The 26,579-nt window shown below is 48.7% G+C and overlaps 2 protein-coding genes across 2 annotated transcripts; one reads left to right on the top strand and one right to left on the bottom strand.

The window, feature by feature from the left end:
* Positions 1-13,692: 13,692 nt before the first annotated feature.
* LOC125510538 (putative linoleate 9S-lipoxygenase 3) lies at positions 13,693-17,286 on the top strand. The gene is made up of 6 exons (XM_048675754.2): positions 13,693-13,974; positions 14,295-14,593; positions 14,690-14,912; positions 14,996-15,420; positions 15,524-16,203; positions 16,292-17,286. Exons 1-6 carry the CDS (start codon positions 13,779-13,781, stop codon positions 17,061-17,063), a joined length of 2,595 nt encoding a protein of 864 aa, XP_048531711.2. The 5' UTR covers positions 13,693-13,778; the 3' UTR covers positions 17,064-17,286.
* Positions 17,287-22,792: 5,506 nt separating this feature from the next.
* On the bottom strand, positions 22,793-25,550 carry AIP3 (ABI3-interacting protein 3). Its single transcript, XM_048675753.1, has 3 exons — positions 25,319-25,550; positions 25,056-25,166; positions 22,793-23,397 (listed from the first exon to the last, which is right to left on the bottom strand). The coding sequence occupies exons 1-3, from the start codon at positions 25,325-25,327 to the stop codon at positions 23,137-23,139; spliced, it is 381 nt and encodes a 126-aa protein (XP_048531710.1). The 5' UTR covers positions 25,328-25,550; the 3' UTR covers positions 22,793-23,136.
* Between the last annotated feature and the right edge of the window lie 1,029 nt (positions 25,551-26,579).

The following is a 26,579-nucleotide window of genomic DNA, read 5'->3' as shown; positions in this document are numbered from 1 at the left end:
TTAGTCAGGAATCGTGTCCAGAATTGTCTGGTCAATTCCCCTGGCTACTGAGTTATATGGCTCAAGTCATCAGCATCCGGTGGTCGCACATAAGTGCCCCAGAAGTTGTCAAGGAATGCGTGCGTGCATGCATGCCCGTGACCCGTATATTGACCTTGCAAGTTTTGCCTTACTGTCCAATACGTCTCGCATGTCTCGTGTGTTGCCCCGGGCCTTGGTATTTTTGAATGAGTGGCGGCGGGGTGCAGGCTGAACTTTAGGCTGAAACACCTCTCTGGCTCGGCCATGAAGTGGCCGGTCAGCCGCATCGTACACTGGTGAATGAGGTTTCAATGCTTCCTCCTCGAGGTGAGGTAGCAACCTGCGTTTTGGGTAACTCTTGGAGGGGCGCTCGAGTTTGTATTCCTTGGCCGCAAGGACTTCGGTCCATCTATCTGCTAGCAAGTCTTGATTAGCTTGAAGCTATTGTTGCTTTTTCTTCAGGCTATTTGCTGTGGCCATAAGCCGGCGCTTGAAGCGCTCCTGCTCGACGAGGTCCTCAGGCACGATAAATTCTTCTTCGCCGAGGCTCGCCTCGTCTTCGGAGAGAGGCATGAAGTTGTCCTCCTCCGGTTCTCCATCTGCTGCCTGCTCTGGAGGGCTCGCTTCTTCATCCTCCGGCTCTACATCGTGCTGGAGGGGATTGTGGTTGTCCTCGGCACTATCCGAAGTGTTATTATCTCCTGTGTCGGTATCACTACTTTTGTTGTGGCGGGACTTAGAGCGGCGCCACTGACGTCGGCGCTTGGGTTGCTTCTTGGAGGGGTCATCCTCCACTATCTCGTCGCCATTGCCTTCTTTAGGGGTGTCCACCATATATATGTCGTATGATGAGGTAGCGGTCCAGCGCCCTATGGGCGGTGGTTCCTGCTCGTCTCCTGCATCGTCGTCCATATCGTCGATGTCTTCGGAGTCGAAGTCGAGCATGTCAGTTAAATCGTCGACAGTGGCTACTAAGCGGATGGTTGGTGGGCAGCGAATTTCTTCATCGTCCGCATCCCATTCTAGCCGGACATAGTTCGGCCAAGGTTCTCCTGACAGGGAGAGGGACCTCAATGAATTTAGCACATCGTCGAAGGGCGAGTGCTGAAAGATATCCGCGGAGGTGAACTCCATGATCGGCGCCCAGTCGGATTCGATGGGCACGGATGTAAGCGGCTCGGAGTCCGTGGCCGGAGGTGAATCCAGTGGTTCAGCGACACGGCTCTCGTAAGGGGTGAAGTCAGTATCCGGCTCCATCGCCACTAAGAGTGCGGTCTCCATGGCGGGGTCTATCCCTCCACTCTCGGATGGCGCGATTTGCTCCGGATTGACAGTCGGAGTAGTTGCAGATGCGATCTCCCGAACACTGTCCGACGACAGAGTTACGTCGTGCTCGTCGTGACTGTGCGGCGCACCTGACACGGGCTCGAATCCGTGGAAGATCAAGTCACCGCGGACGTCGGTAGTGTAGTTTAAGTTTCCGAATCTGACCTGATGGCCAGGGGCATAGCTCTCGATCTGCTCCAGATGGCCAAGCGAATTGGCCCACAGTGCGAAGCCGCCGAATACAAAGATCTGTCCGGGAAGGAAAACCTCACCCTGGATCGCATCGCTACCGATGATCGAAGGAGCCATCAAGCCTTGTGGTGACAACACAGTGGAACTCTCAATGAAAGCACCAATGTCGGTGTCAAAACCGGCGGATCTCGGGTAGGGGGTCCCGAACTGTGTGTTGGCGGATGGTAACAGGAAGCAGGGGACACGATGTTTTACCCAGGTTCGGGCCCTCTTGATGGAGGTAATACCCTATGTCCTGCTTGATTGTTCTTGATGATATGAGTATTACAAGAGTTGATCTACCACGAGATCGTAGAGGCTAAACCCTAGAAGCTAGCCTATGGTATGATTGTATATGTTGTCCTACGGACTAAACCCTCCGGTTTATATAGACACCGGAGGGGGCTAGGGCTACACAAGGTCGGTTACAAGGGAGGAGATATACACATTTGTATTGCCTAGCTTGCCTTCCATGCCAAGGAGAGTCCCATCCGGACACGGGACGAAGTCTTCAATCTTGTATCTTCATAGTCCAACAGTCCGGCCAAAGGATATAGTCCGGCTGTCCGGAGACCCCCTAATCCAGGACTCCCTCAAGCAGCCCGGACCGACATTACATGAACACGTTCATGAGACTGGTTCTACCGACGTGCTTTGCACACAGGTGGCTGGCGGGTGTCTGTTTCTCCAACTTTAGTTGAATCGAGTTTGACTACGCCCGGTCCTTGTTGAAGGTTAAAACAGCACACTTGACGCAAAATCGTTGTGGTTTTGATGCATAGGTAAGAACGGTTCTTGCTAGAAGCCCCTAGCAGCCACGTAAAACTTGCAACAACAAAGTAGAAGACGTCTAACTTGTTTTTGCAGGGCATGCTGTGATGTGATATGGTCAAGACGTCATGAGATATAAATTGTTGTATGAGATGATCATGTTTTGTTAAAATTATCAACAACTGGCTGGAGCCTTATGGTTGTCTCTTTATTACATAAGATGCAAGCGCCATATAATTGCTTTACTTTATCGCTATGCGATAGCAATAGTTGCAAAAGCAATAGTTGGCGAGACGACCATGTGACGACATGTTGATAAAGATCAAGATGATGGAGATCATGGTGTCATGCCAGTGACGATGGAGATCATGACGGTACTTTGGAGATGGAGATCAAAGGCACAAGATGATGATGGCCATACCATGTCACATATTTTGATTGCATGTGATGTTTATATTTTATGCATCTTATTTTGCTTAGTACGACGGTAGCATTATAAGATGATCTCTCACTAAATTTCAAGGTATAAGTGTTCTCCCTGAGTATGCACTGTTGCTACAGTTCGTCGTGCCGAGACACCACGTGATGATTGAGAGTGATAAGCTCTACGTTCACATACAACAGGTGCAAGCCAGTTTTGCACACGCAGAATACTCGGGTTAAACTTGACGAGCCTAGCATATGCAGATATGGCCTTGGAACATTGAGACTGAAAGGTCGAGCGTGAATCATATAGTAGATATGACCAACATAGTGATGTTCACCATTGAAAGCTACTCCATCTCATGTGATGATCGGACATGGTTTAGTTGATTTGGATCACGTGATCACTTAGATGACTAGGGGGAGGTCTATCTAAGTGGGAGTTCTTAAGTAATATGATTAATTGAACTTTAATTTACCATGAACTTAGTCCTGATAGTATTTGCATATCTATGTTGTAGATCAATAGCTTGCGATGTAGCTCCTCGTTTATTTTGATGTGTTCCTAGAGAAAAATGATAGTAGCAATGATGCGGACTAGGTTCGTGATCTAAGGATTATCCTCATTGCTGCATAGAAGAATTATGTCCTTGATGCACCGCTAGGTGACAGACCTATTGCAGGAGCAGATGCAGACGTTATGAACGTTTGGCAAGCTCGGTATGATGACTACTTGATAGTTTAGTTCGACATGCTTTATGGCTTGGAACCGGGACTTCAAAAACGTTTTGAACACCACAGAGCATATAAGATGTTCCAAGAGCTGAAATTAGTGTTTCAGACTCATGCCCGAGTCTAGAGGTATGAGACCTCTGACAAGTACTTTTCCTACAAGATGGAGGAGAATAGCTCAACCAGTGAGCATGTGCTCAGAATGTATGAGTACTACTATCACTTGAATCAAACGAGAGTTAATCTTCCAGATAAGATAGCGATTGATAGAGTTCTCTAGTCACTATCACCAAGTTACTGGAACTTCGTGATGAACTATAATATGCAAGGGATGACGAAAATGATTTCCGAGCTCTTCGCGATGATAAAATCAGCGAAGGTAGAAATCAAGAAAGAGCATCAAGTGTTGATGGTTAACAAGACCACTAGTTTCAAGAAAAGGGGCAAAGGAAAAGAAAGGGAACTTCAAGAAAGAATGGCAAGCAAGTTGCCACTCCCATGACGAAACCCAAATCTAGACCTAAGCCTGAAACTGAGTGCTTCTACTACAAAGGGAATGGTCACTGGAAGCGGAACTAGCCCAAATACTTAGTGGACAAGAAGGATGGCAAAGTGAACAAAGGTATATTTGATATACATGTTATTGATGTGTATTTTACTAGTGTTTATAGCAACCCCTCAATATTTGATACTGCTTCAGTTGCTAAGAGTAGTAACTCGAAATAAGAGTTGCAAAATAAACATAGACTAGTTAAGCGCCAGGTGACGATGTGTGTTGGAAATGATTCCAAGGATGATAAGATCACCATCGCACACTCCCTTTACCTTCGGGATTAGTGTTGAACCTAAAATAAATGTTATTTGGTGTTTGCGTTGAGCATGAATATGATTGGATCATGTTTACTGCAATACGGTTATTCATTTAAGTCAAAGAATAATTGTTGTTCTATTTACATGAATAAAACCTTCTATGGTCATACACTGAAAATAAATGGTTTATTGAATCTCGATCGTAGTGATACACATTTTCATAATATTGATGCCAAAAGATGCAAAGATGATAATGATAGTGCAACGTATTTGTGACACTGCCGTTTAGGTCATATTGGTGTAAAGCGCATGAAGAAACTCCATGCTGATGGGTTTTTGGAATCACTCGATTATGAATAACTTGATGCTTGCGAACCATGCCTCATGGGCAAGATGACTAAAACTCCGTTCTCCGGAACAATGGAGCGAGCCACTAACTTAATGGAAATAATACATACTGATGTATGTGGTCCGATGAGTGTTAAGGCTCGCGGCGGGTATCATTATTTTCTGACCTTCACAGATGATTTGAGCAGATATGGGTATATCTACTTGATGAAACAAAAGTCTGAAACATTTGAAAAGCTCAAAGAATTTCAGAGTGAAGTAGAGAATCATCGTAACAAGAAAATAAAGTTTCTATGATCTGATCGCAGAAACGAATATTTGAGTTATGAGTTTGGCCTTCAATTAAAACAATGTGGAATAGTTTCACAAACTCATGCCACCTGGAACACCACAGCATAATGGTGTGTCCGAACGTCAAAACCGTAATTTATTAGATATGGTGCGATCTATGATGTCTCTTACCGAATTACTACTATCATTTTGGGGTTATGCATTAGAGACAGCTGCATTCACGTTAAATAGGGCACCATCTAAATCTGTTGAGACGACACCATATGAATTGTGGTTTGGCAAGAAACCTAAGCTGTCGTTTCTTAAATTTTGTGGTTGCGATGCTTATGTGAAAAAGTTTTAACCTGATAAGCTCGAACCCAAATCGGAGAAATGTGTCTTCATAGGATACCCAGAGGAAACTGTTGGGTACACCTTCTATCGCAGATCCGAAGGCAAGTTATCTGTTGCTAAGAATGGATCCTTTCTAGAGAAGGAGTTTCTCTCGAAAGAAGTGAGTGGGAGGAAAGTAGAACTTGATGAGGTAGTTGTACCTTCTCCTAGATTGGAAAATGGTTCATCACAGAAATCAGTTCCAGTGATGCCTACACCAATTAGTGAGGAAGTTAATGATGATGATCATGAAACTTTAGATCAAGTTACTACCGAACCTCATAGGTCAACCAGAGTACGTTACGCACCAGAGTGGTACGGTAATCCTATTCTGGAAGCCATGTTACTAGACCATGACGAATCTATGAACTATGAGGAAGCGATGATGAGCCCAGATTCCGCGAAATGGCTTGAGACCATGAAATCTGAGATGGGATCCATGTATGAGAACAAAGTATGGACTTTTATTGACTTGCCCGATGATCGGGGAGCCATTGAGAATAAATGGATCTTCAATAGGAAGACGGACGCTGATAGTAGTGTTACTATCTACAAAGATCGACTTGTCTAAAAGGGTTTTTACAAGTTCAAGATGTTGACTATGATGAGATTTGCTCACTCGTATCGATGCTTAAAGTCTGTCCGAATCATGTTAGCAATTGCCACATTTTATGAAATTTGGCAAATGGATGTCAAAATTGCATTCCTTAATGGATATCTTAAAGAAGAATTGTATATGATGCAACCAGAAGGTTTTGTCAATCCTAAAGGTGCTAACAAAATGTGCAAGCTCCAGCGATCCATCTATGGACTGGTGCAAGCATCTTGGAGTTGGAATTTACGCTTTGATAAGTTGATCAAAGCATATAATTTTATACAAACTTGCGGTGAAGCCTGTATTTACAAGAAAGTGAGTGGGAGCACTACAGCCTTTCTGATGAGTATATGTGAATGACATATTGTTGATCGGAAATGATGTAGAATTTTCTGGAAAGCATAAAGGAGTTTTTGAAAGGAGTTTTTCAAAGAAAGACCTCGGTGAAGCTGCTTACACGTGGGGAGAAAGGAAAAGGAGAGGAGGAAAAGGAAAGTATGAAGTAGGACTCCTACTTCCTTCCCCTCCCCCATCCTTCCTTTCCCCTTGTCCAAATATGGTAAGGGGGCCGAATTGGACTAGAGGCCCAAGTAGGATTCCTCCTACTTGGGCGCGCCCTAGGCTGCCCCCCTCCCTCTCCCTCCTTTATATACGTGGGGAGGGCACCCCTAGAACACACATCAATTGTTCCTAGCCGTGTGCGGCGCCCCCCTCCACAGCTAACACCTCGGTCATATCATTGCAGTGCTTAGGCGAGGCCCTGCGCCGGTAACATCATCATCACCGTCACCACGTCGTCGTGCTGACGAAACTCTCCCTCGGCCTCAACTAGATCAAGAGTTCGAGGGACGTCACCGAGCTGGACATGTGCAGATCGCGGAGGTGTCGTGCGTTCGGTACTTGGATCAGTTGGATCGCGAAGATGTTCGACTACATCAACCGCGTTACTAAACGCTTCCGCTTTCGGTCTATGAGGGTACGTGGACTCACTCTCCCCGCTCATTGCTATGCTTCTCCTAGATAGATCTTGTGTGATCGTAGGAAATTTTTGAAATACTACGTTCCCCAACATATTGATCATTCAGTTTATTGCTATTGCTTTCTTCATGTCAAATACATATTCCTTCGACTATGAGATTATGCAACTCCCGGATACCGAGGAATACCTTGTGTGCTATCAAACATCACAACGTAACTAGGTGATCATAAAGATGCTCTACAGGTATCTCCGAAGGTGTTTGTTGAGTTGGCATAGATCGACATTAGGATTTGTCACTCCGAGTATCGAAGAGGTATCTCTGGGCCCTCTCGGTAATACACATTGTAAGCTTGCAAGCAAATGACTAAGGAGTTGGTCACAAGGTGATGTATTAAGGAACGAGTAAAGAGACTTGCCGGTAACGAGATTGAACTATGTATGAAGATACCGACGATCGAATCTCGGGCAAGTAACATACCGATGGACAAAGGGAATTACGTATGTTGTCATAAAGGTTCAAGCGATAAAGATCTTCGTAGAATATGTAGGAGCCAATATGGGCATCCAGGTTCCGCTATTGGTTATTGACCAGAGAGGTGTCTCGGTCATGTCTACATAGTTCTCAAACCCGTAGGGTCTGCACGCTTAACGTTCACTGACGATATAGTTTTATATGAGTTATGTATGTTGGTGACCGAATGTTGCTTGGAGTCCCGGATGAGATCACGGACATGGCGAGGAGCTCCGGAATGGTCCGGAGGTAAAGATTGATATATAGGATGATATGGTTAGGCCAAGGGGTAAAGCCCACGGGGCTTTAGGTCGGTGCAAAAGGAGTTTTGCGGAGGCCAGGGGGCTAAATGCTAGAGACCTTGGCGTCTAGCCCTGGGCCAGATGCCGAGGCCCATGGCATATGGGCCAGACGCCAAGGACTATGGCGTCTGGTCTTGGAAGTCCGAGAAGGACTCTTGCTAGCGGGCAAACCCGACTTTGAGGAGGCTTTTACTCCAAGTTTCGACCCCGGGGCTCAACATATAAATAGAGGGGCAGGGCTAGCACCCAAGACACATCAAGATACACCAAGCCGTGTGCCGGCAACCCCGTCCCTCTAGTTTATCCTTCGTCATAGTTTTTGTTGTGCTTAGCGAAACCCTTGGGAGATTGTTCTTCACCAACACCATCACCACGCCATCGTGCTGCCAGAACTCATCTACTACTTTGCCTCTCTTGCTGGATCAAGAAGGCGAGGACATCATCGAGCTGAACGTGTGCTGAACGCGGAGGTGCCGCATGTTCGGTACTTGATCGGGACGGATCGTGAAGGTGTACGACTACATCAACTGCGTTGTTAAACGCTTCCCCTTAGCGATCTTCAAGGGTATGAAGATGCTCTCCCCTCTCGTAGCTATGCATCTCCATGGATAGATATTGCGTCTGCGTAGAATTTTTTGTTTTCCACGCAACGATTGCCAACAGTTAATGGGTTATCGGGTCCAAATCGGAACCTGATAGCTTAACGGCGACCCGTTACGGTGGATGCCACATGTCGGTTACCCTTGACGAAAGCAATTCTATGATGTGCGATTTATCGTCATGGAAGTGGACACTTCCGTGATGGTAATTTTGGTAATGTCATGGAACACTTCTACGACAGCACAGGTATGACTATCTTGATTCTGTCATAAAATCGTCATGGATGTACATGCATGATAGAAAACGTGACCTACTATGACAAACACGTATCATCATGGAGGTGTATTTTTTTGTAGTGCATGCTCTACTCTTCCTCGCTGTCGGCGGCGCCCGTGGACATGTCGAATTCATGGTCGTGGCGGCGGGGCGCAAGCATGGCAGAGCTGGCAACAGTGTCCTCGTCCTCGCTCTTGTGTAGACTTCGTCCGCCACCTCATCGATCTCCTTGAAGGCGGCTTCTAGCTCCGCTTGATGCTGGCAGTACCGCCAGCGGTCGCGGTAGCTGTCGAGGCAGTGCGATATGAGTTGACCAGTGCCGACTTCTCGGTCACGTCCACATCCGGCGTGATCGCCATGTCGGCGACGAGTTGCTCCCCTGCTCGTCAGTGCTCGTCGAGGAGGCTGAGGTTGTACTCCTGGTCGGCATGTGCCTGCCGGAAGAACGCCTCCCTCTCGGCCAACACCATTTTGATGTAGTGAGAATGGGCCTCGCCCATGGTGATGCCGGCATGGACCAGCGAGGAGGGTGGCGCCCGCTCGTTGTTGGCGCGTCCTCCATTTGGACGTCCGTAGGGCCGCCTTCGTCTGCCTGCCAGCCGGCAGTAATGGCGGTGATCTCCTTATTTTGCTTGGACGAGAGGCTGGCCCAAATGGCAACAAATTTGATCCATATTTAAACAACCCGAACAATATTCATCCATACTTAGAAAATTTTGTTATAAAACCGGATGGTTTTCTACATATTTGAACTAGACCGGACTCTAAACCTAGCCTAAAATGGCTCTCAACGCCCGTTCCACATCTTCGGCCGGCCATGAGCCCCGAAAAATGAAGCTCCGCATTCGCCTACGCAGCCTGCCAGTGGCTAATCGGACGACGATGACGAGCCCTTCAAGCTTGGCTTCAGCGGGAGTGAAAGAGTGGTGGCCTTCCTCGGACCTAAGAGCGGATGACCTCCCATGCTCTACTCTTCCTCATTGTCAGCGGCACCCATGGACGTGTCGACTTCATGATCATGGCAGCGGGGCGCGGGCATGGAGGAGCTGTCAACGTTGTCCTCGTCCTAGCTCTTGCATAGACTTCGTCCGTCGCCTCATCGATCTCCCTGAAGGCGGCTTCTAGCTCCGCCTGATGCTGGCAGTACCGCCAGCACTCGCGGCGGATGTCGAGGCGATGCGATGTCGGTCGACCAGTGCCTCCTGCTCGGCCACGTCCACGTCCGACGTGATCGTCGTGCCGACAACGAGTTGCTCCTCCGCTCGTCGGTGCTCGTCGAGGAGGCGAAGGTTGTACTGGTCGGCATGTGCCTGCAGGAACAAGGCCTCCTTCTCGGCCAACACCATTTCAATGTAGTGAGCATGGGCCTCGCCCATGGTGATGCCGGCATGGACCGAAGAGGAGGGTGGCGCCAGCTTGTCGTTGGCCGCGCCCTCCATTTCAATGTCCGTAGGGCTGCCTCCGTCTGCCTGCCAGCCTGCCAGCCGGCAGCAATGGGGGTGATCTCCTTACTCTGCTTGAACGAGAGGCTGACCCAATTGGCTTGCGAGTGGTTTGAGAGCCGGTGTTGGAGATGCCCTTACTACATACTTCCTTCCTTTTTATTTAGTCCGCATATTAGTTTTGTCTAAAGTCAAACTTTATATACTTTTTTTTGTCGGAAAACTTTCAATGTATTCATCTTCAATCATGGCAGTACAACGAACACCAGAAATAAAAATTACATCCAGATCCGTAAACCACCTAGCGACGACTACAAGCACCGAAGCGAGCCGAAGGCGCGCCGCCGTTATCACCCCTCCATCGCCAGAGCCGGGTATAAGTTGTTATAGTAGACAGTCGAGAAGTCGTCGTGCTAAGGTCCCATAGGACCAGCACCCCAGAACGGCAACCGCCGCCGATGAAAAATAACGTAAATCGGAAGGATCCAAACCGAAGACACACAAATATAGACGAACAACGACGAGATCCGAGCAAATCCATCAAAGATAGATCTGCCGGAGACACACCTCCACACGCCCATCAACGATACTAGACGCACCGCCGAAGCGGGGGCTAGACAGGGAGACCTTTATTTCATTTTCAGGGAGTCGCCATCGTCTACTTTATATACTTTCAACAAGTTCGTAGAAAAATATATATACACCATCAAATATATATCATTGAATTCATTACTGCATATATTTCAAATCATATAAATGTGTTACTCTAAATGTTCATATTGTCTTTTTCAAACTTGGTTAAGCTTTATAAATTTGGCTTCAATCAAATCTAATATGGGGAGTAAATAAAAAGAGAGTGCTACAGTACCTTCCATCGGCCTGTTTCTTTTTTCGTGTTTCTTCCGTGAAATCATTCGCCCGAGACAGGGCATGTGCCAATGAATGCGCCTTTGATCGATGCAAGGTGCACATGCAACACGGCTACACGAGGCCCCGCGGGCGGAACGCATAGTCAGCATGCGACCACAAAACGACCCTATATCGATCAACGAGTAGTAGTAAATGCGTAACCCGTCAAAAGCATCAGCAGTAAAAGTGTAAAACATCGTCTACTCCACCAGTTCTAATCTGATCCCTGGGAGTAGTACTACCGTAGAAGGTACTTAGCGCATTCTAGTACGGCTAGTTATGCTAATAACCGCTCGACGTTAACCTAAAGGTTAATTAAACGAGACGATCTCTCATCCACCAATGAACCAAAGTAGGAACGCAGAGTGTTAGAGTAGGTGGCATCGCCTGGCACCGGATAGCACCACGCGAAATAAACTGTGTGATAGCAAGATATGATATGTTTGATCCCAAGGCTAGGGGGTGATCGCTTCTACGTGTGCCATCTTCAAAAAGCTGTACGGGGGATGCGCGCGGTTGGCCGAGCACTTGATTGCCGATTAATATAGGTGCGCCCCCAAGGGCCCGTTCTCCGGTGGATCCGATCGCCACGTACGAGCTGAGCCGGCGTTGTCCGTCAAACGGCGATACAAACTCGTGCTCGCGCATGTGCTTGTGCTTGTGTGCATCATGTGCCCACTTTTTTTTGCGAAAAATGATGTGCCCACTTTGGCGGCACGTAGTACGTACGAAGAGCTTAAATTATTTGGACGCGGCGCGCGCGTGGAGCACGACCCGGACGGACCACGTTGCTCGTCGCGCAGGAGCTACGCGGCGGCAAGGGACGGAGGCTCCCTGCCCACAGAGGGTCCACACATGCATCATGCACGCCGGCTACCCCCGCGTGTTGCACGGCGCTACATGGAACCCGTTCCCGTAACCACCATTGGGTTGTCAGTTTTTTTCTTCTAATTTCCAGATCAGCCTATGGTCATCTTAACGCTGAGATTAGGACTCACTTGACATGGTACGTGGCTAACTATTATCTAGATGAAATTTAACTAAGTCTCATTTAAGACGTGTTTTATTTTTCTTCTTTCATTTTTATTTTCTTTGTAGTTTTTTTTTGTTTCCTGATACGTAAATATTTTTTTGACTCCCTCCATTCATCAAATCAAATATACTAAATTAAGGATGTGGCTGGCTGTTATCTAGATGAAAATTAGCTAAGTCTTACTTAGGATATGTCTCTTCTTCTTCTTCTTCTTTCATTTTTATTTTCTTTATATTTTTTGTTTCTTGATATGTAAATGTATATTTACGTATTGTGTTTATTTTCAAAAAAATACATAAATGTAGTTGTGCTCAGCCCGCGGACACGCAATCGGTGAACATGCGGCTACAGTACCGGTGGACGACATGCGGTTACGGCATAGGTACACGAACATGCAACCTTAGTTGCGTGCATCCGATGGACAGTGGTGGAGGCAGGGGTGCCAGCAGGAGCCTGGCCCCCCCTAACATCCTTGAATTCAAGCTAATACGCATGTCAATAAGTGATTAATTCCTGCTAAAATAGTGTAATTTGACGGGCCGGCCCTCCCCAACAAAGCTAATCAACGCTTGGCCCCCCTTATTCAACTTTCCTGGCTCCGCCACTGCCGATGGATATGCAGTTGCGCATATCTAACGGACATGCAATAGCAACTACGCATCTATGCATGGGCGTGCAACTATAGTTGCATATGATCGGTGAACATGCAGTTGCTTACAAATTACGGAAGAGCAATTGCAGTTGTACGTAACCAATGGACGTGTGGTTGCGCGTCACAGTTGCACCTCGCTACACAATTGGGTGCTGCTAGGCGGCGTGAAAAAAGACAATAATGGAAAATAAACAATAGATGAATGTGGAACTGTAGTTGTGCCCGATGTAAAAGTCGACAAACATAAGATCTAAATTAGAAATGGAAATAATAAATCAATCCAAAAAATCGCATGGATCTTTGTGTAAAATAAACTAGTGTAGAAGTTAGATGAGACTTTATTAGTTCTTATTAAATCTGATAATTTAAATAGTATATAAGACCTTTTTTACATCAAAATACTCTTTATTTCAAGGTGATCATCATAGTATCTTTTACAAGAGCATCAACAATCTCTATAGATGAATCATCCATTCACCCCACACACATCTAATACAGTACTCGTCTGTTTGGGTCGGTGAGTTGGAGTTGCTCAGCCGTTGAAAAGGACCATGTTATACACCCGCAAAAAAGAAGAATATGTTATAGAGGAGCAAAAGTACTCCTTTAAAGGGTACTCGGCCGTTTCCTCAAAATTTCAGGGGATCGGTTGGTGACAACAAATTCAAACTAGAAATTGATCTTCTCCAGACTCGAAAAGCCGCTGCTAGATGTAGCTTCACATACACAAACCCAGTGCACAGAGTAAAACGGATGGGATGGACGTCGCAAAACTAATGCCAAGAAAAATGGGAGGAAGGCCACTCCATGCATCTCCCAGCTGCCCGCCTGTCACCAATCCATCATCCTCTGTAGTATGTACACAATCGTAACCGATGCATTTGTCTTGATGGCACAATAATCAGCCCACTGCCATCCCGATGCACGCAGCACATACACACTGAGATCTTATCTTGATCCCCTGAATTATCAAATCGAACGGCCACTGTAGACCCCGGCCGGAATCCAACGCCCACAGTGCTCAGTCACACCCTCCCTCTCGCGCAGCGTCTATAAATAGCCTCCGTGGTGCTCTCGGAGCTCTCACACACCAGCACCACTGACCACAAGCGTGCCACAGTCAGCCCCAGAGTGCCCCCGTAGATCGACCGAAGATGTTCGGCGTCGGCGGCATCGTGAGCGACCTGACGGGGGGCCTCCGCGGCCCTCACCTCAAGGGCTCCGTCGTCCTCATGCGCAAGAACGCGCTCGACTTCAACGACTTCGGCGCCACCGTCATGGACGGCGTCACCGAGCTCCTCGGCCGCGGCGTCACCTGCCAGCTCATCAGCTCCACCCACGTCGACCACAGTGAGCACTCGCCACTCGATCCATTGATCTTCCCACGTTGCAATTCATAGCTCGTTCCTACATAAAAACGGCAGATCACACGAACGAAATGAGTGAAAAGCAGAGGGTAATTGAACATCAGAAGAGAAAAATGACATGCAGCATCACCATGTATGTATGCTTGACCTTGAGAGAGACGCGGGCAAAAACGGACTCCACACTCTTCTTGAGATGAAGCAGAACGATATAGATATACTACTGCTCAAGAGTACTTTATGTCGTAATGTGACATGACGCACGCATTTAGTAAAATTTTAACTGATAAGAGACGTGTAATGCAGACAACGGGGGCCGCGGGAAGGTGGGCGCGGAGGCGAACCTGGAGCAGTGGCTGCTGCCGACGAACCTGCCCTTCATCACCACCGGCGAGAACAAGTTCGCGGTGACCTTCGACTGGTCGGTGGACAAGCTGGGGGTGCCGGGCGCCATCATCGTCAAGAACAACCACGCCGCCGAGTTCTTCCTCAAGACCATCACCCTCGACAACGTGCCCGGCCGCGGCACCATCGTCTTCGTCGCCAACTCCTGGGTCTACCCGCAGGCCAAGTACCGCTACAACCGCGTCTTCTTCGCCAACGACGTGAGTATCCCATCTCACTCTGAGTAGTATCCATGATCCCATGGATTTTCCTTGCTCATTCTCTAACTGGCCGGCCGTGTCCGTTGGGGAGCGCAGACGTACCTGCCGCACCAGATGCCGGCGGCGCTGAAGCCGTACCGCGACGACGAGCTCCGGAACCTGAGGGGCGACGACCAGCAGGGGCCCTACGAGGACCACGACCGCGTCTACCGCTACGACGTCTACAACGACCTCGGCGACACCCGCGACGTCCTCGGCGGCTCCAAGGACCTCCCCTACCCGCGCCGCTGCCGCACCGGCCGGAAGCCCTCCGCCACCAGTGCGTCCCCTTCCTTTCCCCCGGTAATTAACGTCTGTGCAGTGTGCACTTGATCTGACGATCCGCATGTATGGCTGGCGCAGAGCCCGACCACGAGAGCCGGCTGCTGCCGCTGGTGGGCAACGTCTACGTGCCGCGCGACGAGCTCTTCGGCCACCTCAAGCAGTCCGACTTCCTGGGCTACACGCTCAAGGCGCTGGTGGACGGCATCATACCGGCCATACGCACCTACGTCGACCTCTCCCCCGGCGAGTTCGACTCCTTCGCCGACATCCTCAAGCTCTACGAGGGCGGCATCAAGCTGCCCAACATCCCCGCCCTGGAGGAGGTGCGCAAGCGCTTCCCGCTCCAGCTCGTCAAGGACCTCATCCCCATGGGCGGCGACTTCCTCCTCAAGCTCCCCAAGCCGCAGATCATCAAAGCCGACGAGAAGGCATGGATGACCGACGAGGAGTTCGCCAGGGAGATGCTCGCCGGCGTCAACCCCATGATGATCAAACGCCTCACGGTCAGTCACCCACTCCATCTACCCACCATTGAGCAACTTCAAGTACTATTCAAAAGTACACCTTGCTCACTGGTCGTTCGTACCATTATTTGACTGCGTGCAGGAGTTCCCTCCCAAAAGTACACTTGACCCGAGCAAGTACGGCGACCACACCAGCACCATCACGGAGGCGCACATCGGCAAGAGCCTGGAGGGCCTCACCGTGGAGCAGGCGCTCGCCGACAACAGGCTCTACATCGTGGACCAGCACGACAACCTGATGCCGTTCCTGGTCGACATCAACAACCTCGACGGCAGCTTCGTGTACGCGACCAGGACCCTGCTCTTCCGGCGAGGGGACGGCACGCTGGCGCCGGTCGCCATCGAGCTGAGCTCGCCGCTGATCCAGGGCGACCTGACCACGGCGAAGAGCACCGTGTACACGCCGCATCACGCCGGCGTGGAGGGCTGGATATGGCAGCTCGCCAAGGCGTACGCCTCCGTGAACGACTACGGCTGGCACCAGCTGATCAGCCACTGGCTCAACACGCACGCCGTGATGGAGCCCTTCGTCATCGCCACCAACCGGCAGCTCAGCGTGACCCACCCGGTGTACAAGCTCCTGCACCCGCACTACCGCGACACCATGAACATCAACGCGCGGGCGCGGGGGCTGCTCATCAACGCCGGCGGCGTCATCGAGATGACCGTGTTCCCGCGCAAGCACGCCATGCCCATGTCCTCCATGGTCTACAAGAACTGGAACTTCACCGAGCAAGCTCTGCCCGACGATCTGATCAAGAGGTGGGTAAACTAATACTGACAAAATAGATAATGAGAAATGACGTGGACCTTACGTGGTGCTAATGATTAATCGATCTTGATGGTGCAGGGGCATGGCGGTGGAGGACCCATCGAGCCCGCACAAGGTGCGGCTGCTGATCGAGGACTACCCGTACGCGGCGGACGGGCTGGAGGTCTGGCACGCGATCGAGCAGTGGGTGACAGAGTACCTGACCATCTACTACCCGGACGACGGCGTGCTGCAGGGCGACGTGGAGCTGCAGGCGTGGTGGAAGGAGGTGCGGGAGGTCGGGCACGGCGACCTCAAGGACGCGGCGTGGTGGCCCAAGATGCACACCGTGGCGGAGCTGATCAAGGCCTGCGCCACCATCATCTGGACCGGGTCGGCGCTGCACGCGGCCGTCAACTTCGGGCAGTACCCGTACTCAGGCTACCACCCCAACAAGCCGTCGGCGAGCCGGAGGCCGATGCCGGTGCCGGGCAGCGAGGAGTACGCCCTGCTGGAGCGCGATCCGGAGAAGGCCTTCATCCTCACCATCACCAACCAGTTCCAGGCGCTGGTGGGCATCTCGCTGATGGAGATCCTGTCCAAGCACTCCTCGGACGAGGTGTACCTGGGGCAGCACGAGACGCCGGCGTGGACGTCGGACGCCAAGGCGCAGGAGGCGTTCAGGCGGTTCGGGGCGAGGCTGGAGGGCATCGAGAAGCAGGTGATGGCCATGAACGGCGACCCGCGGCTCAAGAACCGCACCGGGCCGGCCAAGTTCCCCTACATGCTGCTCTACCCCAACACCTCCGACCACACCGGCCAGGCCGAGGGGCTCACGGCCAGGGGCATCCCCAACAGCATCTCCATCTGAGGACCTCTATCTCTGCTTGCTTGCTTGCACCGGATACTAGCTACTAGCTAGTGTGAGTGTTCTTGCCATGATCTCAGTAATAAGGCAATAATGCGTGTGTGCACGACGGGTCCGATCGGCATGCGGAAGCTCAGCTGGCTACTGCCTACCGGTTAATGCATCGTCGTGTACAGAAAAATTCCCTTCTTTTTTGTCCAATAATGAAGTCGATGTTGCGATGCTCCCTCTGTTCGCCAAAAATAGTATCCAACCCTCCGTTGTTTTTTTCTTGGCAAACCTCCGGTAACTCCTCTGTTTGCTCTGTTTTTGGGTCAAGTTCAAGTTTTTTTTATTTTTGAGACGGAATCTTATCTACTCCTCCGTTAGCCAAAGAGCTCGGCAACATCGCTGGCCACCAAGTTTTGTACTCCTCCAAGATATAAGTCTTTCTAGAGATTCCAACAGATGACTACGTACAAAGCAAAATGAGTAAATCTACACTCTAAAATGTGTCTACACATATTCATATGTTGTAATCCATTTATAAAATGTCTAAAAAAATTATATTTAAAAACGGAGGAAGTAGTACAAATTCAGGGGCACCATCCGGCCACACGGCTGGGGATGTGAGCCGTGAAACTGCACCAAAAGGCACAAGTGTACTTTATTACACGCCCTTGGGCAATAGGAAATCTGGGAAGAACTAAAAGTTTAAATGGGCAAAACACTTTATCTTCTTGAAAAGGATACCATTCAGCGCCATATAATCATCATCATAGGTGATCGCTTGAACCAGTTTGATAGCGTCTGTTTTGACGTGTACTTTGGTGAGACCCCATGCTTGTGCAGCTTGTAGACTCTGAAGACAGGCCATCATTGCCTCTGCATGTAGGGGATCTTGAACGTGACTCATAAAGCCTCTGCTCCTGCTCCTCTTGCTTGGCCTTGCTCGTCTCTCATAATAAGAGCATCTAAAGTCAGACTTGGCAAATCTGACCTTTCAAACGTCTGCAAACGCGTCCAGACCTCAAATTAGAAACCTCAAATCCATATTATTACATGCAACGTGAAAACTAAACTACGTAGAGCTCGTCCAGTTCCGCTCCCCGCTCGCCCGGCTCCGCCCTGGCCATGTCCGGCGGCCGGCTGCGCTCCTCAGAGTGTTGGACTGGTCGCCGGCAAGGTAGGGTAGGGCATGGGATACGAGCTGGCTCACAGGACACAAGGCCCCGTCGTCTCCCATGCCCTACTCTTCCTCGTCGAAGACCAGAACCCGAACGGTGCCGGTGGACGTCAGATTGATGATGGATCCATCCGAGGACGAGCCGCAGACGTCCACCATGACGTGGTTGCGGCGCCCGAACTCATGCGCCATACGGGGCGCCGGAGAATGTGACTCTGCCTCGCCGACATCCGCCGCCGCGAGGGCTGCCGCCGCCTCCCGCGCCCGATGCCTTGCACGGCGAGCATGCCGTGCCATGGCCTCGTCAAACAAGACCCATGGTGCGTCCCGATGCTCGGCGCGTCACCAAAGGGGTTGCGCGTCCGCCAGCGTATTCGGATGCCAGACGGACTGCACGGCCTCTGGCGAGGCAGCTATGGCCGGCCTAGCGCAGGATCAATGCCCCATTTGGGCAGAAGCAATGGATTCCTGACGAATGAAGTCCGAGCGCAGCCGTCCACGGACCTCCTCCCGGGCGCGGCGGAGCGCAAGCCAGACGGCCATCTCCTCCTCAGGGCCGCGCGGGATGAGCTCAGGGTCGACGGATCTAGAGGTGAAGGACTCGGATCCGCTGCCCGCCATGCCGGAGAGGACCGGAAGGAGCCAAAGACGAGCTTTGGATGGTGGAGTGGAGGGGAGTGAAGTGGCTAGAGTTTGGTCCGGCGAGTGGATGGGGAGGATTTTATGTGGGGTCAGGTGGACCAGCATCGGCCGGATCTGACGTGGCGGACATGCCCAGGCACGCCCGGGCACCCCATATTCGCTCCATATTTGGGCTGGATATGGAGGGTGTCGGTCAACCCGAGCGTTTGAGAGCCGTTTGAGAGGCTCGTCTGGGTCAAACAATCATGACCGGATGGCTTGCCAGGATGTTTGAGACGGGTCTGAGGGACCGTTGTAGATGCTCTAAAGCCCCGCCATCCAATCGCTGTGGCTGATTGCATGCTGCCGTCAACATTAATTTTGATAGCTTCATGCCCAGGGGCAGCCCATGTGTTCTCCATCACCGTTCGGTTCAGATTCTTTTCCTTCAGAAAAGTGCAGTCTCGCGACTGTGCGCTAATTCTCTTCATAACTGGGATCGTATTTCGCATTGGCTCTCCTGCATTTCTCTTATTTCGTGTGTCCCACCACACCCAGATCATTGCGATGCAATCACTTTTCTGTTTGTCCGGGAGGGCCAATATCTTAGTCACCACCTCTTTTGAGTCACAACACAGTAGCAGTTCTTGGCGTGTCCTTTCTAGATTCATTTCTCTCCACACCTGTTTCACATTCTTGCATCTCAGAAATGTATGAGCACCATCCTCATCAAGCCGCAAACAAACTGGGCATCTCGTATCAGGTTCCATCCCTTTCCTGGCAATATTCAGTAGATGAGGCAAACTGTTGTGAGCTAGCCGCCATAGAAAATGTTCCATTTTTGGCGGGCAGCAACACTTCCAGATTTCACTCCATTTGAACTTTTCAATTTGATCACTCGCCTCTCCTACCTGTCTTTTAGCTTGCTGCTCTTGCTTCTCACGGAGCATGTGGTACGCAGATTTTACTGAGAAACGTCCCTTGTCATCAAAATGCCAGGCCCAAATATCCTCGAAATCCTCCAACAGTGGGATGGCAAGGATAGTACGTGCATCTTGCTGCCAGAAGATTTCATTCACCAGTTCGCTGTCCCATGAACCCGTTACCGGGTTGATCAGTTCAGCCACATGCTGCAGGATCGTATGACCTCTTTGGGGTAACCCGTCCAGAGATCAGTGTTCTTGCCGTTACCAATTCGTTTGACCAGCCCCTCTTTCATTACCTCCACTCCCCGTAAAATGCTTCGCCATGCATAAGAAATACCCGCCTTCTGTTGAGCTTGTAAGATGTCACATTGTGGGTAGTAACGCGCCTTTAGGACGCGCGCACACAAGGACTCCGGGGCCGTTAGCAGGTGCCATCCCTGCTTGGCTAGCATGGCCATATTGAAAGTATGCAATTCCTTGTACCCCAACCCACCCTTATCCTTGGATTTTGTCAGTTTCCCAACTCAACCAGTGGGTTTTTGCTTCATTATCCTGTTGGGACCACCAGAATCTACAAATCATACTGTTTAACTCTTCACAAAAACTTTTTGTTAGATCAAAACACATCATGGCAAAAGTGGGAATCGCCTGTGCACAAGCTTTCACCAGAATTTCTTTCCCGGCCTTTCACAAAAACTTTTCTTTCCATCCTTGAAGCTTCTTCCAAATTCTGTCCTTAATGTACGCAAATGTGCGTTTTTTGACTTACCCACATGCACAGGCAGTCCCAAGTAGCGGTAAGCTCTTCCTTCCTTATTAACTCCTAGTGTTGCCATCATAGCTCTCCTTGCTGGTTCTCTTGTATTCCTACTGAAGGTAATGGATGATTTATCTGTATTGATGGTTTGCCCAGAACAATCCTCATAAAGGTTTAAAATATTCTGCATATGATGTGGACTCTCAGGGGTTACTTTCAGTAGAATCAACGAGTCATCTGCGAACAGTAGGTGATTGAAACTCGGGGCTTGACTGCATATCTGAACACCTTCCAAACTTCCAGTGCTCTCCGCATGATTCAACAGGCTTGAGAAAGCTTCCATACAGAATAAAAAGAGATAGGGAGAGATGGGATCCCCCTGCCTTAATCCTCTCTCCGGGATGACTTCATCAGTAAGCTTTCCATTAAACCGGGATTTATACTTCACTGCCTGACAACATTTCATAATCAATTGGATCCATGCTTCCACAAAACCCATTCTTCTCATCATAGCTTCCAGAAAGGGCCATTCGACTCTATCATAGGCTTTACTCATATCAAGCTTCAATGCCGCAATGCCTTCCTTACCATTCTTCTTCTTATGCATGTAATCTGTTACCTCATAGGCTAAAAGAATATTATCGGTAATTAAGCGACCTGGCACAAATGCACTCTGATTTGGTGCAATAATCTCTGGAAGAATCACCTTCAACCTATTGGCAAGCACTTTCGAGATCAACTTATAGAGCACATTGCACAAGCTTATTGGACGCAATTCCTTCATACTTTCCGGATTTTTTACTTTTGGTATCAGCACTACACATGTGTCATTCCCTTTTTCTGGCATAGGAGCACCATCAAGGACTTGCAAGACTTCTGCTGTCACTTTTGGACCAACCAACGACCAATATTTCTTGTAGAAAATCGCTGGCATCCCATCTGGTCCGGGGGCTTTGATGTTACCAATACTATCAAGTGCATCCTTCACTTCGGCTTCGGTGAAAGGGCGTGTGAGCTGTTCGTTCATTGCCGGTGTGACCTGAGGAACGACACGCTCTAGAAGATCAATTCATTCGGTGACCTGCACATGAAGAAAACAAATTGATGAAATACTGAGTCACCACCGCCGCCATCTCCTCCTCACTCTCCACCACTCTTCCTCCTTCCACTTTCAACTTCTTGATTTTATTTATTCTCCTCCTTTTTGATGCATAGGTTTGGAAAAATTTCGTATTCCGATCTCCCTTCTGCAACCAGTAAACATGCGCTCTTTGGCGCCAATAATCATCCCCAAGTTCAAGTTGCCCAAATAGTATCCGACTTGTTTCCAAAAAGAAGAGCTCCCTCTCTAATTTCATTTAACTGAAACAGTGTACATAGACAGAAAAAAAACATAAGCGGGTGATACTATATACGACATCAAACATTTTTGTACCATGAAGTCTAAACGAGCCCCTATGCTGAGAGCAGCACAAAAAAAAAACAATGAAAGACCTTCCACCTGACCTCAAGACTGCTATCATATCACATCAAAAGGACACTATTTCAAGCAACATAGTTCAGTAAGGGCATCTTCATCTTTCATCTTCAGGGTTGCCATCAGTCGGCTGCAATTTACCTAGTCCCAAAGTGTCAGCCATACACAAGATGAAGTAATTCATTTGCTATTAATTTGAACATTTTTGTTCCCCGCCTCAGAACATCTCGGTTTATCTACTTTGTCTGATAAACCAGGATGTAAACCAATGATTTATCATGTTAATGACCACACAAGGACCATCCACTTGCTTGTTCCAAAACACGTACTATTCCTTTAAACTTCCAAATTGTCGAGAAAACAGCCGAGACACCAACCATCAGCAGGTGTTTCTCTTTTTTTTTCTAAACTTAGGTATCCATACATGAAGCGTGTCATGCACATTATCAGGAATATCCAAATGGTTAAAACCACATTCAGCCGTTGTTCATACTATTATTATCTACTCCCTCTGTTCCAAAATAACTGAATTTCCAGGTTTGTCCTAAGTCAAACTTCTTTTAAATTTGACCAAATCTATAGAAAGTATATTAACAACTAGAACACCAAATTAGTTTCACGAGATTGTTTATAAAATATAGTTTCGTACTCTGTGTATTTGTTGTTGTAGATCTTACCACATTACTCTATAGATAGAGTTGGTTAAACTTAAAACAAGTTTGACTTAGGACAAGCTGGTCACTTGTTTGCCGGGAAACAAGATACTAGTGTAACACTGCAGGAATCTGAAGAAAATTCCATGTAAAGCCTAATGACTACATCTCATACAATCATGCAGGTTCAAACCATTCTCACTAGCTTAAAACATTGTAAAAGGTCCCCTCATTGGTATCTGAAGTGACCATTTGCATAAACACCCCATGGCTTCTGCTGGACAATCAGCCTGAACCTATTTGAGTCCAACTGAGATCAACCATGCCAATGCATAACGGGGAACAATCCTCTAGAACTTAAAACTCCCATTTTACACTAGCCAGAATCATGAGAAACAATGTAACGAGGCTAACAAAGCACCTGAACAAGAACAGGATACGATGCGACACTTAAAAAGGCAGCTCCGGTTCTCGACGTCAATCTTCCTCCAGGTTGATGGCCTCTCCAAATTTCCCGTAGAGGATCTTCTTCAGCTCGGCCATATGTGTGAGGATGGATTCCTTCTCTTCCTCCAGCCTCTCCAGCTTCTTGGCTGCATCCTCTTTCATCTGCTCTAGCTTAGCTTCCACATCATCCACTGGCATGTGGGCAAACACTTCCCCAATTTGGAAACGCACCACATCTTCATCAGACAAGATGAGTTCATTCCCAGCATCTTCAAGGTTTTCGTTTGCTTCCTGGTACATAGAGGGAAATGGCAAATGGCATTTAGCGTGTGGTGCTTTAAGCAACGGTTTGGTTTCAGGTGCAAATGCAGCATCTAAGATTCTATCAGAAATGAGCCCACTGTACAGTACAAAAATATTGGCAGCCAACTCTGGTAGCAGAAGATCAAAAAACTGGGAAGATGGCATTGCAAAGATTTAAGTTCTGAAAAATGCCACTGGATGTCTCAATGCCATGTCAGATCTATAAACAAACATGCCATTGTCACAGGCTCACAGCCAATGGAACTTCTCAAAAAAAACAAATTGGCTCACAGCCAATGGAACTTCTCATAAATGTCAACTTTGCAGTCACATTGTTTTTATTTTCCAAATGAGTAAATATCCTTATTAGGCAATCTTTCATTGCCCATTTGCACATGCAAAACACTGGACTGCAGGTCAATTTGAGAGCAAGGTAAAAGCATAAGTCATACTCCCTCTGTTCCATATAATTCTTGATGTGGTTTTACTTCAAATTGAACTAAAACCACGACAAGAATTATGGAACGGAAGGAGTACATAATAATAATTTCATAAGGCATACTGGATATTCAAATGCCTTGATGGCTAGATATCTAACGAATAGAATGGCCTTTCGGTGGCATTTCGAAGTCTACCACTCGTGCCATTATTTACATGGCACCTCCGAAGGAACATTAGATAGACCCAAGGCATTGATCAAAACAATTTTCTAACAGTTATTCCTATTTATCTAGAGGATGAGTTAGCAAAATCATGAGGAGCATAGTAACACATGTCAGGCCATGATGTCGCTGGAAAGTTCACAGACCTAAAAGGAATGACAAAATAAAATTTTCTGATGGATTAGAGGATCTCTCGAGACCTATTGGGTCATTGCTCAAAACTATGTGAAGCTTCCACAGCTGTATTAAAAAAACAAACCCTTGATTTGGGACTCTGTTCAACCAACTGTTGATCACAGGTGTATGAGACAGAAACAAAATATTTAGGCTCCAAATCCACAATGTTCAGTTTCGTGGATGTATTAGAGTTCATTCATATTATAAAAATAAATAAACATATGAAGCTAAACCAGGGGAGCTGGCAATGGTAAAAAAATAAGAAGACATAGGTAGGACTTCTTTTTGTAGTACACTGAATCGCCCTAGCTTCCCAATAAGGTTTAGTTCTTTGGTCAACACTTTGCAAATAATTAGGTACTATCCTTGGTTTTTAATGTTACTGTTCGTGGTTGCATAGTTGATAATCTACAAACATATAAATCTAACCTTAGCAAATTTCATCACCTGAACTATCGTAACCATGAAAGCCCATCAAATGACTAAACCAGATTGTGATGCCACACTGCAACGAAGGAAATAATCTAGAAGACATATAAAGGAGGAGCAATTCAGATGCAGCGAATCAAAGTTACAAACAACAGACCGCAAAGCATGCATTTGCAAGTCCCTGGAATCATGTTATTAACTCTGTCCCCATAACCCCAAGAACCATGAGAGCCCCCTATACCATAGCCCTGGACCCTAGCGCCTCTTGCAAAGGGCAAAAGCCCTAATCTCGTAAGTATTTTCTCCCAATGGAATTGAACAATTCATAAGAACAAGAGCATCCGAGGAACAAAAGGGGGCGGCGAAGGGGAAAGAAACCTTGGCGAGCCTGATCTCGTCCGCGAGCTCGTGGAGGCGGTTGTTGAGGCGGCCGAACCGGTTGATGTTCTGCTGGTCGTCCCACGTCACCTGCGCCTCCGTGCCATCGCCCTGCAGGATTAATCCGCCCAACACCGCAAGAATCGCATCAGATCGGAAGCACGCACAAGAACAGATGGATCATCGACAGAAACAGCGCTCTCTTTATTTGCGATGAACAGAAACAGCCCCTGACCATGGGTAGATCTGGTCGGCCTACCCACCTGCTGCATCTCCGGCTTCCTTGGGGATTCGTCGGTCTCGGCCCGGGGTGAGATGCGCCGGCGGTCGCTGCTGGATTTCGGGCAGTAGGGGGCTGAGAGAGGACTGGAGAAAAGCGATGAAAGAGAGAGATGGAGAAATATGGGCCGTTGGATTTGCTTGTGATGGTACAGAAACACAAATGGACTGCAGCTAGGTTAGAGCATCCAAACCCCCCTCGTACGTCTCGAGCGCACTCCCGCTCAGAAAAAACCCGACTTAGACGGATGCCTCAAACGGATCTTAAATATTCAGACTAACGGGCACCCCTCATATCCAGCCTAAATGTAGGGCGGATATGGGGAGGCTCGAGCGCACCCATCACATCGGAATGATGGTCGGGTCCCACACGCAATCGCCCAGAAATCCAACAGTCCGACAGGCGTCTCCTCCGGTGGGGGTGTGAATGTCGCATGGCGCCGCTCCGGCTAGCTGCCCAAGGCCAAAGTCCGGCTATTTAAGTTGGCTAGCGTCCTCAACCCTAGCCACAACCTCTTCCTCCCCCTCTGTGTCGCCAGCCCGAGCACATTTCTCTCCGTCTCCACCTCCCTCTTACCTTGCCGTCCGACATGGCCCGACAAAAGAAGACCACCTATGCTGCTAACGCCGGAGCGCCGCTTCTAGATCAAGGAGGAGATACGGGCCAGGCGTGTTGCCTGCATCGCAGTCAGCCTGCCTCCAGACTAGCCGGAGCCGGAGGAGGGAGAGGAGCAATTGTCGGTTCTGATGGAGGATCCGGAGGAGGACGAGGCGGAAGAGTTGGTGCTGGTTGTGGGCTTCTGCATGGAGGACGCCATGGTGGACTTCGCGGTCGCCCAAGCGGCGGAGATGGCGGAGCAGCAGGCCATCCTGGAGCCCATCCAAGGTAAGGCGTATGTCAAGGCTAACCGGTGGTTCATCCGGTAGGAACGGGCAGCGACCGACGCACTTTTTGCCGAACTTGATGCGGAGGCGGAGGCCGATGCAGAACTGCCAGATGACAAGAGTCAGAGTTGTGGTTGACGCCCATGTACCCGAAGCTAGACACAGAGATAGCGGACATCTCCGATGAGGATTATGAGGATTCAAATCCTTCCGAAATTCTTTGTTTGTGGATAAAGCAAAACCTAAGACCAAACTACGCTATAACAAGTGGGGATGTGGCTTCTAGAATTGGGCTATTTGAAGTCTCAAATCCCATAATTTCTAGGAAAAAACAAATATTTATATTCTACAATCAAATTG

The sequence above is a fragment of the Triticum urartu genome, chromosome 5A (genome assembly GCF_056163025.1).
Source record: "Triticum urartu cultivar PI428250 chromosome 5A, HENAU_Tu73, whole genome shotgun sequence".
NCBI lineage: Eukaryota > Viridiplantae > Streptophyta > Magnoliopsida > Poales > Poaceae > Triticum > Triticum urartu.
The sequence above is the reverse complement of the archived record's forward strand: the minus strand, read 5'-3'. Positions and strand labels throughout refer to the sequence as shown.